General features: G+C 46.2%; 1 protein-coding gene across 1 annotated transcript in view; it reads right to left on the bottom strand.

The window, feature by feature from the left end:
* Nucleotides 1–538: 538 nt before the first annotated feature.
* The window catches only part of Tekt3 (tektin 3), a 30243-nt gene continuing 11468 nt past the window's right edge, over nt 539–19313 (bottom strand). The window contains exons 4-7 of the mRNA XM_051167699.1: nt 15940–16083; nt 12779–13001; nt 9097–9251; nt 539–755 (exon numbers count right to left, since the gene is read on the bottom strand). Coding sequence (XP_051023656.1) covers nt 539–755; nt 9097–9251; nt 12779–13001; nt 15940–16083 — 739 coding nt within the window. The remainder of the gene's footprint in view (nt 756–9096; nt 9252–12778; nt 13002–15939; nt 16084–19313) is intronic.

Genomic DNA, 19313 nt, shown 5'->3' with positions numbered 1-19313 from the left:
GGAAGGACATGATGAGGAAGGGATGAGGAAGGGATGAGGTTGGCGTCTCACAATCATTTTCCAAGTCTGAGGCTCGCCACCGCACTCTATCTTAAATGTCCCACCAAGTCCCAACTGCATCATGTTGGGGACAAGGACTTTAACACACAGGTCTTTAGGAAACATTCAGCGTCAATTATACCATTATGACCCCTGATCTGGTCACCCCAAGGATAAAACGATCTTCATTTTCAGCTCATTCATATTACATATAGAATGTTGAGACTCATTCAACCCCTATTTGCCTTCTCCTGTAGACTGACAAGGTTTCCTTATTTCATTTCCAGAGCCCATAAACCCAGTAAACACAATATTAAGGTTTAGACACATATGAAAGGCCATCCAAGACAGGCGTGCTGTCTTTCTGTCAACACAACCCTTTAATAGTGACTACATTAGCACTCATTTAGATGCTGAGGTAATGCTTTTCGTCTACCATTTTTTTTTCTTTTTTTTTTTTTTTTTAGGAGTTTGAAAACCCACTCTTCCCAGGAGGGCCCTAACAGAAGCCAATCAGCCGGAGGGTGCTGGGGTAGCTCCTGCGCATGCTCATGCATTTTTCCTGGTCGATGTACAGGGTGTTGGCTTTCACGGCCAAGTCATGCTCCATGGCGGCCTTGGTGTGGACCAAGGACTGCAGGCTGTCCTCAGAATCCCTCAGGCGCTGCTGCAGAGTCTGGATGGTGTCGTCCACCTCATAAACCTCATTCACAAGGCTGCGGGAGGGAGGGAGAGCATGGTTAGGTCGGAGGGCACATGCCTGCAGCCTGTCCTCAGCTGTCTCAAAGGCTTGCGCACTCGTGGAGTTTTACTGGAGATGTAGGGGATGCAGAGGGACCATGTCAGAAGTACCTATTACAGCAAGGAAATCGGCATCTTTGAGTACTTCCAGTACCATGCCAGGACCACGCCCATTGCCTGCACCCTGTAGTCCATAACCCAAAGACTAAGTATAATCCTGAGTTACCAGTAAATTCTTTCTCTCTCTCTCTCTCTCTCTCTCTCTCTCTCTCTCTCTCTCTCTCTCTCTCTCTCCTCTCTTCTCTCTCTTTCTCTTTCTCTCTGACATAAGTATTCATATGTACATACATAAATGTATGCCAACTACAATATTTTAAAGGAAGAAAAATTATAAACACTGGTATTTTGTCAAAAGCAAATGTGAGGGGAAAAAAAGTCTCTTGACTTAGCTAGGACTTTTTACCTTTTACTTTAGTCTTGAGAATTACTTTTTAGAGTTTAGGAAAGAGCATCTAGTATCTAGGATTCCGCCCAACCTGCTTCCATAGCTCAGTAGGGGGCATTCACCAAAATAAAACGTCATCTCAAGGCTCTAGGCGAAAAACCTATCGGGTCTAAAGTCAGAACACTGTAATTTTCCAAACCTTAATGAGACATAAAGACGATGTCATGTGACACTCGCCATGTAAACTGTGACCCTGAAACTGTCGCAGACGCCCTTTCTGGGCACTGATTTAAAAAAAAAAAAAAAGAGTCAAGAGAACAGAAAGGAAAAAATACAGTATCATCGCAAAGTGGAGGAGTTCCTCTTCATTGACCCGTCACTGCAGACTTGGTCTTCCTGGTCTTCTATGTTCATAGAACATGCCTGTGTGTCATTTTGCATGCGGTCTTCAAGCTGCCTGTCTTTTTGCTCATCACGCTCCCAGAGCACTGCTACCTAGCATGTCATTTGCATAAATAAACATAACTATTAGGCATGCTTCTGGAAATAGCAGCTGTGCGTGTCTTCTCTGTTTGCTTGTGGAAACATTGCCCCTAAATAACTGTTTGCTTCTCATTTTGTTTCTGTTTGGCTGGACATAAGATGCCAGTGTTTAGTGTACCAGTTTCTTTCTTCCCCTTTGAGATTTCTTCTACCATGTTTCTGTTTAGAAAGTTGCTTTTCCCAAGAGCAACTACCCACCAATTTGACCAATAGTATCCCAAGGATTTGCCTCTGTGGTACTCAAGGGTAAAACAGGGAATAGGTTACAGAAAGGCAGGAAATCATTATTTCAACTGGCTAATGACTGCTGTCAGTGTAAGTGCTGTTCTGAGTGCCATACTGGGCCAAATATCTACCACACAGATCCCGGAGACATCGGAAGTTACCTATCAGCCACTTTTAATCACTCTCCTCTGATCCCAGCCAGTTGAAAACATAACTTTGAGTACAGTCAACCCTCTATATCTGGGAGCCTGCAAGTGCATTTAGTAAGTCGCAGATTTAAAGTATTCAGGAAAAAAATATATTCATGCGAAACACATACTCCATCTTCTTATTCCTTAAACAATAAAGACAATGTAACAACCATTTACATTGCATAGGGTTATAAGTAATCTATTCATGAATGAAAGGTACATGGAAGGATATGAGTGGGTTATATGCAAGTGTCGAATCATTTTATATAAGGGATTTCATATTTGTGGATTTTGATATCCAAGGGAAATCTCAAAACCACTCCCAGGGATCTTGATGAATGTACATAAAACCCTAATTGGTGATGCAAAAATGAAGCTGTATTTTCTTCTAAGTCCCATTTACCGGCAGATTAAAGGGGCATATATATACATATATATACACACACACACATATATATATATGCAACTGTTTTAAGCTGCCTATGACCAAATAAGTATCTAGGCCTCCCTAGGGGGGAAAAGATTTTGCTATGACAGAAACATATCCAAACCACGTTAATACCAGGACACAGTGCAACAGTATAGCTTCACAGTGCTTTGCAACTGGAAAAGGAAAGTCAGGGGTCATCAATGAGGAAACTGAGCCCAGAGGATTGATGAGCTGTCCTGTCCACGGGCACACAGCCCACATGTGTTTATAAGGAAATACAGAGCCTGCCTGGGTGGCTGCACTAAGGAACAGGGTCTCATTTCCTGTCCCCACCCTCTCTATTCCTTGTAATGAAAAGGCAGAAGCAGAGACCCAAGAGGGTGGCCTCAGGACACAGGGCTCCTTTGAGATGACCCATCTTACTATTTCGTTTATTTGTAACCCCTGCAAACAGTACACAGGACGCTAGCCAAGTTGAACTTGAATATCAAATAAACAAGTAATTTTTAGTGCCAAGTATTTTTTTTTAATCCCAGTACAATACACATACTGCAAAGTGCACCGTCTTAAGCATATTCATGTGTAGCTCGGGACACTGAGCACATTTACATTTTGTAGCTGTCTCTACTATCTAGATGAAGATCACCGCAGACCCACAAGTGACCAAAATGCAGAGAATAAAGGACCAACTAATGCACCCATAGTGCAACCTCTACATCTATGGCTCAGGGAAATCCACAGAAAATGGAGAAAGATGGAAAGAGCCAGAGGCCTAGGATTCTAGGGGTGGGGGTGACCAGACAACCTCACCTAGGTAGAGAAAACACACCCATGAGATCTCAATGATATGAACAAGACCAGCATGGCAACACCGGTTGGCATGCCAAGGCGGACTGGGAAAATTCACATGGCTCCACCCCAGATGAAAAACTACAGGTGATGAGTGGCTGCCGAAACAGGGTGGATCAATGGTTGCTAATAGAGGCAGAGTTAGTTTCCTCCAGGGATGAGCTCCCACATAGGATGGCCCACCCCAATTGGTCAGCCCTGGACATGTGTACATATGAGCAAAGCTAAATGGACTTAGTAGGTTGTGTATGCATATGTGCATATGTACTTGTGTATATTCATGCAAAATATAGGCATTAAAGAAGATAGCATAAATCTGGGGAGACCTGGGGGGAGTCTGAGGGGGAGAGAGGGGTGGGGGTTATGAAGATACTGTGTTCATGTATGAAGGAAGTTCTCAACAAAAATGTTGAGCTTTTGTTGTTGATGATGTTATTTGGGGTGTTTGTTTGTTTGTTTGTAAGAATATGCACTGGGAAGAGACCCACGCAATACGCTTCTGCTTGAGAAAGTCAGAATCTAAACCTCTCCTGCTGGGTTTTGTGGTGCAGCAGACACAGCAGCTAAGATGGTGCGGGGAAGCTATTTGTTTGCTGTTTACTATTTTACTTTCTGTATTATTCTGGATTTCTACCACACCAACAATAAAAAACCCCACCCCACCCCACCCCCAATAAAACAGAAAGACAGACAACACTCGGGAATCAGTGGGTCAAACAACCTCAGACAGGAAGTGTTGTTTTGATTTGTTTTAATTTGCATCTTACTGAACATACACACCTCCTTTCTTGTCCTTAGTCCCTAACAGCACAGTGCAGTAGCTGCTTGGCTTAGTGGCACTTACATTGGATTATGATAATCTACAGTCGACTTCATGTACATAGAAGGAAGTGCTCATAACAATATGCTATTTGATATGCAGGACCTGAGCGCCCATGATGTTTGACATCTCTGAGGGTGTCCTATAACAAATATCCCCAAATAGCAAGGAGCTGCAATCAGGAGAGATTTTTTTTTCTAACTTTTTTTTTACTTTTTAGAGGTGTTACCTGAAGGGGCTGGATTAAGATGCTACTCTGACATGTAGCATCTCCATGTCCAATGAAGATGCTCCCACCTGAGGCAGCATCTGAGTTCCCCATCCCAGATGGCCACAGGCTCTGTGGCTGGCAGAGGAGGGGGTGTAAAAGACATAACCAAAGCAGGCTGGGCCGCATGGGCTCCACTTTCTTCTGACTTTACCCCTTCCTCATGACCTCACAGTCCTCAGGCATAAAAACTAGCCATCTTGTCCTCTAAAATCATCCACCAGCCCCCCCACACACACCGCTGCCCTCCCCCTCCCACCCTGCCCCAGCCCGCAATCCTTTCCTCATTCCTCTGCAGACCTGCCCTCCAGCGCACTCCCACAGTCCCTGACCTCAGAGGATTCCTTTGCTATCTTTTCAGCCAGGGTATCTTTTATCTCTCTCTTAAGCTCTCTAATGAATGCCATCCTCCAATACTAGGGGAAGAGACACTTCCAGTCCTTGGAACTAGTTTGCTGAACAGTTACATAATGCATGCCAAGAAACCAACCTTCCCGTGGCCCTTGGGCACTTAGGAATGCCTTCCCTACAGAAATCAGGAAGCAGCCTCATTCAGCCTTGCATACGGTTCCTTCCTGCAGTCTCTCCTGCAGCTTATAGGCATGACAAAATGTACGCATTGGGTAAGAATCAACTTCTACACTCTAGGTTGGAGGAGGCAACCTTGGGAGGCAGGGAGCTGCAAGAAGTTCTAAATCCAAGGGGGCACCAAGAATAAGATCCAGACCCAGGACAGCGAAAAGAAATCAAGGCGCAAGGACAACAGAGGGACCCACTTTCATCTGATCTGCCTCCAGTCTGAGACAAGGAGGACACCAGTAAAGGGTGCCCACCAGCAGGCACGTGGGTGCACACCTCTAATCCCAGCTCTATGGAGGCTGAGGCAGAAGGATCCTGAGTTTAAGGCTAGCCTGAAATACACAGTGAGCTATATCTCAAAAACAAAAACAAAACAAAACAAAAAACAAAAACAAAAAACAAAAAACCAAACCTATATGGAGCTCTCTAACGCTCCATAGCATTGGAGTAGGGGGGCTACATCAGCTCAGCCATGACACATGCTAACATCTCACATCCCCTTCACCTAGAGACCATGCTGTTCTTACTTCCAACAGCACGAAGTCTGAAAGCTCACCTGAAACTATATGTTTTGATGTTTACAGCAAATTGGGTTAAAAAGAAAGTTTCTGTTTGTTTGTTTAAGATTCTAGAATATAAAATGTTGCCAGCTCCTCAGGGTTGCTGGAGGCGATTGCTGGTGGGACTTGACTGCTGGTGGGACCTCTGTCGATACTAGTTCTTACTCCCAGGACCCACCTCTCCTCTCCCAGTCTTCCCTAGCTTAGAAGGAATCCTGAACCCTCTCCGCAGCCAAAGGCCAGTCTCTGTGATAAACGGTGGACCATGGAATAATGCCAATGTATCGATGTCACAAGATCTGGAGAAAGCAACCTCAGAAAGTCCACTGTCTTGAAGCTGTGTGTACACAGCTGGGGAGCACCCCTTCTCCCAACTGCAGCCACCCGAAATCAACCAAATCAATGTCACCATCAAGGACACAAGTCACTTCTACTTTCTGTGGTATTCGTTGATTTTTTTGCTGAAGGCATTCCTTTTTTTCTTTTTCTTTCTTTTTTTTTTTTAATTACAGATTTGACTTGAAAACCATTTTGCATTAAAAACACAAATATGTCTGCTATGGTTTACTTGTTTTGTGTTAGAATCAAGATTTAAGTCAAGGAGAGCCTTCTCTGGACTTCTACCAAAGATGCCAAAAAGGCTTAGACATGCTTTTGAAGGAGCCCGTTTAGAATATTTTAAGTGGAAATCGGTCTTGAAATGAAAACAGCAACTTTTCTCCATTCCCAACCCCTCCTCCCGCCCCAAGTTTATGATCTCTCTCAATCTAGACAGCCCAAGGGTTGCTTTCCAACTGATCAATTTTGAAGAAAACATTTTCTCCCCGAATAGCAACAACCCTAAATACCCTTGGTAGGGAAAGACTAACAAGAAACAAAAACAGGTTCTGTCCCAGAGTCAACACAGAAGTGCAGGGAGGAAACAGGCACACTAGAGGGCTGGCAGGGAGCAAGTAAAATGGCAGAGCATTGGCTGGGAAAGCAGAGCATTCTAAAGAGTGGGGGAGGGGTCATCCAGCCTCTCAGGGGGAGCTGGGAACACCTCTCCCTTGCTTGGTGACTCCAGAGTCACATTAGGTTACCACTCGAAACCCTTTCATGGGTGGGAGACATGGCTCAGTGGTTGAAGTGTTGTCCTGCAAGCACAAGGAGCAAAGCAGAGATAGCCAGAAGTCACATAGAGGCCGGGTAGGAGGCATGGAAGCTTGCTTATAATTCCAATCTGGGACGGCGGAAAAAGCGCACTGGGCGGGGGTCATCAAAGCAACTTGTTTAGCCATATGGGAAAGCTCTGGGTTTGGTTGAGAAACCTTGCCTCACTGAATAAGATAGAAGAATAGTTGAAGATGATCCCAGACATCACATCCACATGGGTACAAAAACACAACATGCAACACACACATGACAAACAGGTCACGCATGCACATGCGTGCACGTACACACAAACACACAGAGGCATGCACACTTGGAAAAAGAAGCTCTTATGGGCTAGGGTGTGCCTCTGTGATAGAGCATTCCCAAGGCCACAGGTTCCCGTCACAGCATCTTTGATGACTCTGCAGACACTGCTTCATATCACGAAACTTCACCTCACCTTGTTCTAATGGTTCTTGCATAAAGAGGCCCCCCCAGAGGGGGGCAGGGGGGACAGCTTGGCTCAGCAGGTGAAGTGCTTGGTGAGCCTCTTACCATCAGGTGTGTGGCGCTGTGTGCCAGCTTGTTATTGTCACCCTGACCCAAGCTAGAGTCACCTAGGAGGAGAAAACTTCAGCTGAGAAAATGTCTCCATAAGACCCTGCTACAGGCAGGCCTGTAGGGCATTTTCCTAATTAATGATTAATTTATTAATTCACTAATGGTTGATAGGGGAGAGTCCAGTCCACTGTGTGTGGGGACACCTCTGGGCTGGTGGTCCTGGGTCCTATAAGAATGCTGACTGAGCAAGCCAAGAGGAACGAGCCAGTGAGCGGTACTCCTCCATGGCCTCTGTATCAGCTCCTGCCTCCCGTTTCCTGCCCTGTTTGAGATCCTGTCTCGGCTTCCTTCCATGATAAACAGTAATGTGGAAGTGTAATCAAAATAATTTTTTTTCCTCTTGAAAGTGCTGTTAGCCATGGTGCTTCCTTACAAAAACAGTAACCCTAAATAGGACACTACGTAACCTGTTTAAGCCTCTGTTCCTCATTTACAAATTGAAGGTCATGCCTGAAATACTGCACAGTGGGCAGACAAGACAGGGCCACACATGAAGCAAGAACGTGGCAACGATTTGCATTACTTTGTCACCATCTTCATTGTCGTCATTATCATCATGGATGACAACTGACCTTACAAGGATCCGCCCCTTTACTTTCTCTCTGAAAAATTACCCTTTTGACACTACTGTTGCTTTCCTTGGTCCAAGTTTGGGAGGTTCATCTTTAGACTAAATCCTTCGTGATAATGGAACTCTACTACGGAACTGAATACAAGCAAAGGTCCATGGCACCACCACTCCCACCCCCCATCCCCACCCCTCCCCCGGCTGTCCACACCACTGCTACTGATTTGATTCACTCTGACAAGGAATGCCCCATGACCTGAACTAGCAACAAAAGGGGATGGGTATTCAAGGGGATGTAACAAGGAACCCAGAATGTGGCTGCGGAGAAAAGAATTTTCCTGGCTAAACCATCCTAAGCCTGCCCTAAAATACATTTTTTTTTTTCAAAGTTAGAATAATAACAGCAGCCGCACAGTGTGGCTGAAATCCTTCCTGATGCCAGTGAGGGAGCTTGGCTTGATGAAGAGCAGCCAGCTGATTGTCCTACATCTGAACTAGGCCAAACCCGTCTCTTGGGGCTTCCTGGAAGCTGAGGGTGGGCTCCACGGCAAGAGCAGATACCAAGGCCAAAAGATGCCACAAGCAGCCGCTGAGTTTAGAAGGGCCATTGGTGTCGGTACTGGGAGTTTCTTTTCTGATGAGTCCCACCGTCCCCATGCTGGGGAATCACAGAATGTCGGAGCCTCTGCTGCTTCCAAGAGCAGCGTTCTGGAAACCGAGGGTTCTACGGAAGTGCTCAGAAACCCAAACCTCACCTAAGTGCTAACGTTATGTGATGTGTTGGTTTCCTTCCAGTTTTTCACAAATATAAGGTGTCGTACGCACAATCCCACGCTTACCACTGCAACCACCGGGGACATTCAACATGTCCACACCGCCAGGCAGCCGTCACTACCACACCTCTCAAGACTCTATTCCTTCCCAGAGTGAGCCCACTACCCACTTCACAGCTCCCATCAGCAACACTTTTCAAGACGACTTCCTAATGACGCTTGTCATCCGAAAACACCCTTAGCCAGAGGTCAGCTGTATCGAGGACGGGGTCCCCCCAGCTCTCCCCTTCTGCGCACCCCATTCCCTTACCGTAACTGAGCCATATCCCTGCACAGTTCTATGTTTGGCCTCCGCGTTCTCTCATCCAGCCGAGTCTGAGCCACCTTTAGGAAGGCAGACTTTTCCTTGATGGCCTTTTTGATGGATTCTACGGTCATTTCTGTCTGGAAGATCTCCTGCAGGGTCTGTGGCAAAGAGAAGCAACTGCTGACATCTTGCTGCTGTTCCCTGAACAACCTGTGAGACTCCCACCTCTGGCCCATGTGCCTCCTCCACCTCTGGGAGAAGGGAGCAGATCACGGAGGATCTTGCTCCCTCCGCATTCTTCGCCTCTTGTGCTTGGAACACCTTCCTTCTGTGGCCTGGCTCCCTGTGGCTCCACAGTTCCAAGCCCCCCCACACACACACACACTTTGGTCCCTTGGTTGTGGCCCCTTTCCTATGGCCTGGACACAGCCCAGGTATCACTAGCACATTTTCCAAACCTGATGTGTTTTCTGCCACTCTCCAGTCTAACTCCAGTGTGTGTGGGGAGCGGGGCGTGTCTCTCCAAACCCTCCCCTGGTCCCTGCCAAGTGTGCTCACCTGTGGCCGGTGCCCACTCCCTCTGCCTCCTACCTACCTACCCAGCATCCCAGAGGTTCCTAGATTCTGTCTCCCGGCACTCACTGCTCCCGTGAAAATGGCTGTCCAGGGGATCATCCAGGCCACTTGGATGTTTCCTTCTCCTTGAAACCCTGCCTCACTTGTCCCCTTAGCCAGCTGCTAGGCAAATTTCTGGCTTTCTAATTGCTCTCCACCCCACTGCCAAAGCTTCATCCTCGGAAACCCTGCTGTTATGGCCTCCATCTCCTACAGAGACCTTGCAAGACCACACTTATTGAATGCCCATGTGAGCCAAGTGCAGCTAAATCTGTCACGTGGGCTTTGACCTGTCTCCCAAGCTTTTACCAACCTGTCAAAAATAGCCATGTCTGTTTCTCACCACAAGAGACAACGTTTCCTTCTGTTAAACATTTATTTCTTTGGTCCCAAGTGGTTCCTTCTGTGCTTTCCCAACAGACTACCCATTTTCTACTGTGGGGTGTGTGTGTGTGTGTGTGTGTGTGTGTTGTGGTGTGTGTAACTTCATGAGACAGCAGGATCAGTGTGTCTACGACCCAACATGCCTGAGTGGAGCGAATGTACCTATTATAGGTTGAATTGTGTGTCCTTCCCTTAAATGTTCAAATCTTGAAGTCTCACCCCTCAGGTCCCAGAATGTGCTGTGAATTTATTTGGAGACTGAATCTCTGCAGTGGTGAAGTTAAAATGAAGTCAAGAAAAATGGGTCCAAATCTTGTAAAACAGAAGCGCCATGGACACAGTGGTTCTTAGCTTGACTACATCTGAAGTTAATTAAAACCCAAAGACCGTGGGCGTGGTGGCGCTCACCTTTAATCCCAGCACTTGAGAGGCAGAGGCAGGTGGATCACTGTGAGTTCGAGGCCAGCCTGGTCTACAAAGCGAGTCTAGGACAGGCAAGGCTACACAAGGAAACCCTGTGTCAAAAAACAAAAACAAACAAACAAACAAAAAAACAAAAAAACACCTAAATGTTTGCCGGGCGTGGTGGCGCACGCCTTTAATCCCAGCACTCGGGAGGCAGAGGCAGGCGGATCGCTGTGAGTTCGAGGCCAGCCTGGTCTACAAAGTGAGTCCAGTATGGCTACACAGAGAAACTCTGTCTCGAAAAACAAAAACAAAAAACAACAACAACAAAAACAACAAAAAAAAAACCCGAAAGGCCTGGGCACATCTACACATCTACCTGTGAGAGATTTTTTTTTTTTTTTTCTGAAGTATATAACTTGAAGTGGGAAGACCGCTCCTAATCCAGGTCTTTGAAGTGGGTACATCCACCTTTAATCTGGGCCACACCTTCTGTCCTGTATAGAACACGGAAGAAAGAGGACAGCTCTCTCTTTGCCTGCTTGCTCTCACTCTCACTAGTAAGTTCATTCCTTCACTGGCATTAAAGCCTGCTTGTTTGGAATTCTGAGGAGCAGCTGACACAATCCAGCCTTGTGGACTGAACAGCTACTGGATTCTTGAATCTTCTGGCGGCAGACAGCTTTTGCTGGACTAGCTGGACCACAGCCTGTTAGCCATTCTACTAAAACCTATACACACACACACATATTATACATACACGCATATATAGGTTACATATGAGCTATATATGACATAATTACTATATATATGAAAGAGAGGTTCATTCTGTAAGTTCTATCCCTCTGGAGAACCCTGACTAATGCAGACACAAACACACACCAGCCTCCTTACAGATCTGAATTCTTCCTCTTAAATATTGCCTCCTGTGCCCTGCTCAAGATTTTGCCCCGTCAGAACGCTTGTTTCTCCTTCCACCCCCTGGACATGCATGCTGTCTGTATTTGTCATGGGCAGTCACAGTGCATGATCTACTATTATCACCAGCTGCTGGGGGAACAAACCTATGTTTTATACTTTTCTCTGCCTGCACAATGTAGGATACCGCCTGGTGTAACTGTTGGTGTATGGAGAAGTTGGGCGTCATGAGAAGAAAATGTGAATTGCTGCTGCTTTGGGGGGGGGGGGGGCTTGGCACCATCTACTGTGAAATACTACCTTAGAGCAACAGTGCAAGGTCTTTCAACAGGAGAAGACAGGTCAGGGAGATGGCTCAGCAGTTAGGCGCTCCAGCTGCTCTTCCAGAGGACCCTAGTTCGATTCCCAGCATCCCCGTGGCAGCTCACAACTGTCTGTAGCTCCAGTCCTAGGAGAACCTGACACCCTCTTCTGGCCCCCAGGAGCACTGCATGCACATGGTGCACAGGCATGCATGAAAGATGCATAAAATGAACGTTTTTTAAAAGGAAAAAGAAATGACAAGTGATGGGGACCACATTCCAAAGTACGTACAAGTGGAGGCAGCAGCTCTTGTTTATCTTGAAATATGACTTCTGCATCAACCTTTCATTAAATTTTCACTTAAAACCCCTATACTTACAGCACAGAACACTTCACAGACTCAGGGACACTCAACCTTTTTGCTTCCTATCTTTGGTCCTTCAGTCCATTAAAAGAGGTCCAAAATGACTGACCCAGCCCTACACCCCGCACCATATGTTCTACTAAATTCCCTTCCTAGTCATTACAGTGACTCGTTAAGCTTTACCATAATATTTTTGTTTCCATTAAATACTAAGAACCTTTCTCTATACAGTGTGCTCTTTGTGTTCCGAATCCCCATGAATTCCCTCTTCACTTTGACACCTGGCTTCAGACTGAAATAAACGGCATGCCTTGTGCTGCTTTTAATTTTCCTCAGGCTGGATGGCCAGGAGACCGTGTGACTTATGGCGCTTTTCTGGGGGGCAGTGAGAGATTTGTGCTCTCAGAGTATCCTGCCTTGTCCATGGCAGCGATGGGAACTCATGACTGAGTGACTTTTTAGTTTTATTCTTTCAGTCCTGCTGGTGGAGCCAGGGGCCTTGCATGTGCCAAGCAAACTCTTTGCCTCTGAACACCACCCCTCTCACTTCCCCTCCCCTCTCCCTCCCCCCAGACCTTGGTACAGCTCTTGGGCCAAGCAAGCTCTTTGCCTCTGAACACCACCCCTCTCACTTCCCCTCCCCTCTCCCTCCCCCCAGACCTGGGTACCAGCTCTTGGGCCAAGCAAGCTCCTCACCTTCGATAAGTGAATGTGGATCTTATTCTTAGCATCTGCAGTCTCAGCGATGCGATTGGTGAAGGCCAAGTTCACCTTGTTGAACTGATTCCACATCTCATTGGCTGTCACAACCAGAAGGTTCTCAGTGTCCTCTCTCAGCTTAGCAGAGGCCGCCCTCTCGCTCTGGGAGCGGAGAATATTGTCATCTGTAAACTTGGCCCATGACTCAGGCACTGATACCCTGGAAATGGGAAGAGAGCCAATGGCGACATGGCACATTAGCCTAGATGGCCTACAGGGACTGTTCCTCCAGAAAGAGAAAGGCCCCATGTCCCCATCCTAGACACACCTCACAAAATGAAAACAAGCAACACAAAGCTAATTTAATTTTTGTTCTCAATTGTTTCTTATTTTACTGTTAACCAATAGTCTACTGACAGGCATAAAGTAATTCTTCTGCCAGTCTGGGCATGGATTATTGAAAGGCAAGAGCATGCAGGTTCTTTACAAAGGTGTCATGACCAGCCCCATACACAGAAACAAAATTATCAGCCTTGGGGAGTGGGGGGGGGGCAGCCAGGGTAGCCAAAGATGTTCCAACGAACAGCAGCTCACTGAGAAACCTTCCTGGAAGAGTAAATTGAGACATGTTAACTTGCAGCTGCTGACGGCTTTAGGAATGTCAGGCATCTTGCAGCGAGAACGTTGAACTGGTATGATCTTGCTGGATGATAGAAAGGCCACACAGACTAAGAGTTTACCACTTAAATGTTTGTAACTCATAAATTCCACCCACGCTAAGAAAATAGTATTTCCAAAGATGGATATGGAAGGGTATTCATTTCAGCAATACTCATGTAAAGGTCTGAAAGCTTAGAAACAACCGAAATGAATGAAAGTGCAGGTTAGATTAATATGTGAGAAAAATCTATGTGGCACGCAAATTCACACATATTTATTTCATGAACCTACGTTAACCTAGGGACAGTAGGCTAACAAGCAATATTATTGACACAGTGTGCAGTGAGAAGTTGGATATGCTATAGAGATGGTGTGTGGGCCACATCATTCTTTAAGATTAGACACTAGCATCTGTTCCTTTGGGGACACTTGGAAGGCCTAAGGACCAGTTGTCAACTTTGGGTGTCTCTGGATGGTAGATTTTTTTTAAAGATTTATTTATTATTTATACAATAATTTGCCCACATGTGCATCTGCCCATCACAAGAAGACACCAGATCTCATTACAGGTGGTTGTGAGCCACAATGTGGTGGCTGGGAATTGAACTCAGGACCTTTGGGAAAGCAGATGGTGCTCTTAACCTTTGAGCCATCTCTCCAGCCCCTCTGGATGGTAGATTTAACAGGTTATATCTGTTTGCTTGTTCTTTTAATAAGCTATTGAATGGGACTCAATGTTGACTAGACCCAAAGCAATGTCATGTTTGCTCCATATATTTTGAAAGGGATGGAAAAGTACTTGTGCTGCAAGTGGAGGCCTTTGAAAAGGACTAGGTCTCAGGCCACTGTCTATCCTCTGGGGAGGCAAAAAAAAGGATGCTCTCTGCTCACCTTGACTCAAGTTAAGAGGCATCATGTGGCGACTACATAGAACACAGGATCTGGTTCTGATTCACACATGAACATTAAAACCCATGCGGTGCTTGGTAATGTGGCTCTCAAGGGAGAGAGCTGCTTTGTGGGATGAGGCACCCACATGACAAGTCAATTTTGGAATCACTTTAGGGGTAAAGTGTAGACACAGGGGTGGAGGAAACCATAAGACCTTTGCAGAGTGATGACAAGTCTCCATTTGATGTGTGGCTGTGGTTATACAGACATTCAAATATGTCAGACCCACCAACACACATGTGCAGTTTTGTCACTTTATTCTATGCAAACTTCACTGAATCAACTTGGTTGATTTTTTGAAAGGAAGTGGCTGGTTCAACTTGTAAACCTTGCCCAAAATGGCATCCAAAGGTCTGGCAAAGAGCTACCAGTAAAGCAAGTGTGGCAAGCAGTGGTAAGAAAGGCATTCACACGGGGCTCAGGGCATCTAGGAATTGGCAATGTCTGATTTCCTTTCTGTATGCATTTTTCTAAGCTTTCTGCACAAGAAGGTGCCATTTTCACATTAGGGAATTTTTTTTTTCTTTGCTGAAAGAATGCAGGATGGTTCAATTCTCAAGGCCTGGCTCTACCAGAATAAAACCTTATTGAAACCTGGTCAAGGCCAAGTGTGTCTCTCTTCTTCAGGCACCTGACCATACTTTGAACATTCCATTTTAACTCTTATCAACAGTGATTACCATCAGTGCATGCATTGTTAGGATGAACAGCCTTTAAGTCAGTGGTTCTAAACCTGTTGGTCATGACTCCATTGGCAAATCCTTATCTCCAAAAATATTACGATTCAAAGCAATAGCAAAATTACAGTTATGAAGTAGCAGCACAAATAATATGGTTGGGGGTTCACTACAACACAAGAAACTGTATTAAAGGGTCCCAGCAGCAGGAAGGTTGAGAACCACTGATTTAAGAGCATCAGTGCCCTTACAAACACTCTTCACTTTGAGGTGCTAGGGACAAATCCAGGCAGATGTCCCCCTCACTAAGTCACATCCACTGCCTACATACATGCCTCTCTGGGGAGCGTGAATTCATTCTCACTGGAGTTGATGAGTTTTCCCAGAGCGAGCTGTTATGAAAGTGAGTCTGTCTTTTGTAGGCATAAGGTTATTGTGTAATTCAAATGCTGGTTGCTGTACTCCCCACCCCCAATAATCTGGTTGCAATCCTTGTTCCGAGAATCTCCTGGCTCAGTGTTATGTAAACACTGCTCCCCAATTATCCCCTGGCATGCCAAGAAAGCAGCTTCCAGCCAGTCACTGAGCAGAGGAGAGAATAGGACTGGACTTCCTGCCTTGCAGGAGAGGAGAGGTTAGAGGAGGAAGTAAGGCATTGAGCCATGGGCAGAGGTCTAGGGGACATCAGGAGAGGAGCTGGAGCAGGAAAAGCTACAATGTGCAACCATCTCTGGGATGTACACTGGGAAGAAACCAGGTTTAGAGAGTTAAGACTAGAATAATAACTGCTCAGTTATTGTGTTGCGAAGCTTATTATTAAACAAATATTAAAATGCCATTACATTCACAGAATGGCACGTGCCAACTTACGTTGCATCCACTCTCTCCACTCCCCGGAAGTAGCCGACGCCCTCAGAAGTGTTGCGCAGGTGCTTGCATTTATCGTCAATGCGGAGGGCAGCCTGTTTATCATTCAGATCCTTCTCAAGCTCATGCTGTGCAGCTCTGTCTGAGCTACAGTACACGGGGTGAGAAGAGAGACATGGTTCCAGTCAGGCAAACTACTTCCCAAGTGACTGAGCATTGCCCTTCTAAGTCAGGGCCTTCCACACTTCTCCACCAAAACAACCAACTCTCACTCTAAGGGAGCATCTGTGGAGATGGCCATGCATGGGAGCCATGAGGACCCACCCTTGCCCTGGCCTGCCCTTCCCCACCTTGACCACACTTCCTGTCCATGGGATGTAGGGACGTGTAGGAGAGGAGGCAGATGGAAAATAATGTCTTCTAATGCGCACCAGCTGTCCCAGACAGGACACTAGTTTGTGACCTATGTCTGTTTCTGTGTCTTCCTTCCCTCCTCCTCACTCAGCTCCTATATTCTCACCCTCTTCTCTTCTATGCCTTGACTCTACTTCCCCACGCCCCCAAGAACTTAGGGAACATATACAACAAAGGCTTCCCAAACCAATTGGTCACCTAAGTTTGTGGCCATGTTATGGCTCAGCTGTTTCCCAGGAGATATAAACGAAGAGTCTGAATCAACTTTCAAGAGTGCTTCAGGTGAGGTCAGGGAACTGGCAGTCCACCCCAGGACTGCCCCACCCTCCAGCCCCCAGCCACTGGAAGAGAAGAGAGCCTGGCAATCTCAAAGATGCATTCTTTCCTGAATGCCAAGAGAGAGGGACCACAGGTCATGCCTAGAGACTAGCCCTAAATAAGGGGTGACCATGGGAGAAAGGTGAAACGTATCCTCACTCACGTGACAGTTCATTCAACAACTGTTGTGTGACCCTAGAAACAGTGAACGCAGCAGAAATTTCTCCTAGAGTTCACCCTACTGTGGGCACACAGACAATCTACATCCTAGACAGGCAGCTGGTGTGTCTAAAAGAACAAGGTGAAAACCAAAAAAGGGGACCAGGAACCCCAAGTAAAGGCTGTGATTTTACACAGGATGGTCAGGAGGGCCTTAACAGATGACACGGAGCCTCGGCATAAGGACAGTTGGATCGCATAGGTTGGATGTCAAAAACGCACAGATTTCCTTCTGAGTGGAACTAGAGACTGCTGACTTGCTGCCTTAATTAGAGTTTTCATTGCTGTGAAGAGACAATGTGGCTAAGGCAACTCTTATAAACCTTTAACTGGGGCTAGCTAACAGTTTCAGAGGTTTAGTCCATTATCATCATGGCGGGAAGCATGGCAGCGTGCAGGCAGACATGGTGCTGGAAGAGCCGAGAGGTCTACATCTTGATCCGAAGGCAGCAGAATAGGACTGTGTTCCATACTGGGCGGAGATTGAGCATAGGAGAACACAAAGCCCGCCCCCATGGTGCCACACTTCCACCAACCAACAAGGCCACATCCCCTAACAGTACCACTCCCCATGAGTCACGCATTCAAATACATGAGTCTGTGGGGTCCGCACCTATTCAAAACACCACATTCCACTCCCTGACCCCCCATAGGCTTGTAGCCATACCATGATGCAAAACACATTTAGTCCAACTTCAAAAGCCCCCATAGTCTCTCACAGTCTCAACAATTTTTAAAAGCCCAAAGTCTCTTCTGAGATTCATGCTGAGATTCATACATCCCTCTAACTGTAATGCCCCATAAAATCAAAATAAAAAAGCAGGTCCCATGCTTCTAATGTCACATCACCATTCCAAACCATAGGGAAAGGAGCAGAGGGAAGAAATACTGGACCAAAGCAAGACCGAAACCAGCTGGGCAAACGCCAAACTCGGCATCTCCATGTCTGATGGTAAAATGCTCTTCAGATCTCCTTTCAGCTTTGCTGACTGCAACACGCTTCTTTCTCTTGGGCTGGGTCCCTGTGAGCAGCTTTCCTCGGTAGGTATCCCACAGCTCTGGCATCTCTAACTAACCTCTTGGGGTCTCCAAGGCAATCCGGGATTCACCTTCACAGCATCATACAATGGCCTCTCGGGGCCTCAGTGGACTTCCCTGACACATTCATGGCCTCAGCGGCTTTTCTTGGTTGCAGAGGGAAATTCCATCCTTGATTCTGAAGACAGACACAGACACAGATGCCTGAAGCTGCCGAGTTCTGCTGCTTGCTAGGGCTGGAACATGACTCCCCTCTTCCAATTACATCTTCATCAGCTTTCTGTCTTTGGTGGTTTCCTTCACCGCCTAAGCTTAGCTGTCCTGGAACTTGCTCAGTAGATCAGTCTGGCCTTGAACTCGGAGAACTGCATGCCTCTGTCTCCTATGTGCTGGGATTAAAGGCATGTAGCACCATACCCAGACCTAAACTTTTATTTAATTCCTTTCACAAGATGGAAGCTCAGCTGGGTGGGATCTTGCCCTGAGGCCATCCCTTCCCTAATCCCATTTAATATCTTTAATCTGTTTATCTCCAAGAACATGGGATTTAGCTCCATTCCACTTCCTAGCGCCTCTTTAATCCTTGAGCCATACATTTTCTATATTTCCTTGCTCTGCCCAGTTGATATAATTGTTCCTGGTCCCTTCATCTGGATCAGCTAATCAGATGCTTCTGAAAAATGTCCCACTGCCCAGCCTTTGACTAGCATTTTCAGCCTTCCTGGGGACCAACAGCTGATGCACCAGTTGCAGCTGGAAGTAATTATTACAGAACTAAGTACATGGTCCCTGCCCCCTTGACAAGCTGAAATGCTAAGTCGAAAGTAAATTCCCTTTAGGGGAAACTTAGTGTTTATGCCTCTGGGATGGTTCGAGACACCTTAGCAAAAATAAAATGAAACCAATTAGATAGGGAGAAACACAGGAGACCAATAACTGATTCCAGAATCTCTTTGATTGGCTACTCACCACCTTAGCAGGACCACTGGTCCTCTTTTTTTTTTTCCCCTGCTATTCATAGGGACTTGCAGTCTCAATGCTTTAGTTAAATTTAGTCAATCAAGAATTAACTCAGTTAAGCTCATGGTTTTAAGAGCCCATTACAACCCCCTATTTTGCCAAAAACCCTCTAGATGAAGATTTGTCTCATTAGCCACAAGACGAGGGGGCAATGTTGGGAGCAGATAAAAGGAACTTGTCTTCAGTACTGCCATTTTGACTTCAGATTCTGTTTTAGGTAAGGTGACCAACCCCGTCTCTAAGCAACAATAGTTTCCCAAAGCATAATGCCAATGAACAAATGGAGTTGATTGGTTGGGCAAAAACACATCCAATGTCAGTTGATGTTGGACGGAATTCTTTGGAAAGTCCCTAATCCCCGAGTTCTG

Source organism: Acomys russatus, chromosome 25, assembly GCF_903995435.1.
Source record: "Acomys russatus chromosome 25, mAcoRus1.1, whole genome shotgun sequence".
NCBI classification, from domain to species: Eukaryota; Metazoa; Chordata; class Mammalia; order Rodentia; family Muridae; genus Acomys; species Acomys russatus.
This window is presented reverse-complemented; position numbering and strand designations above follow the sequence as displayed.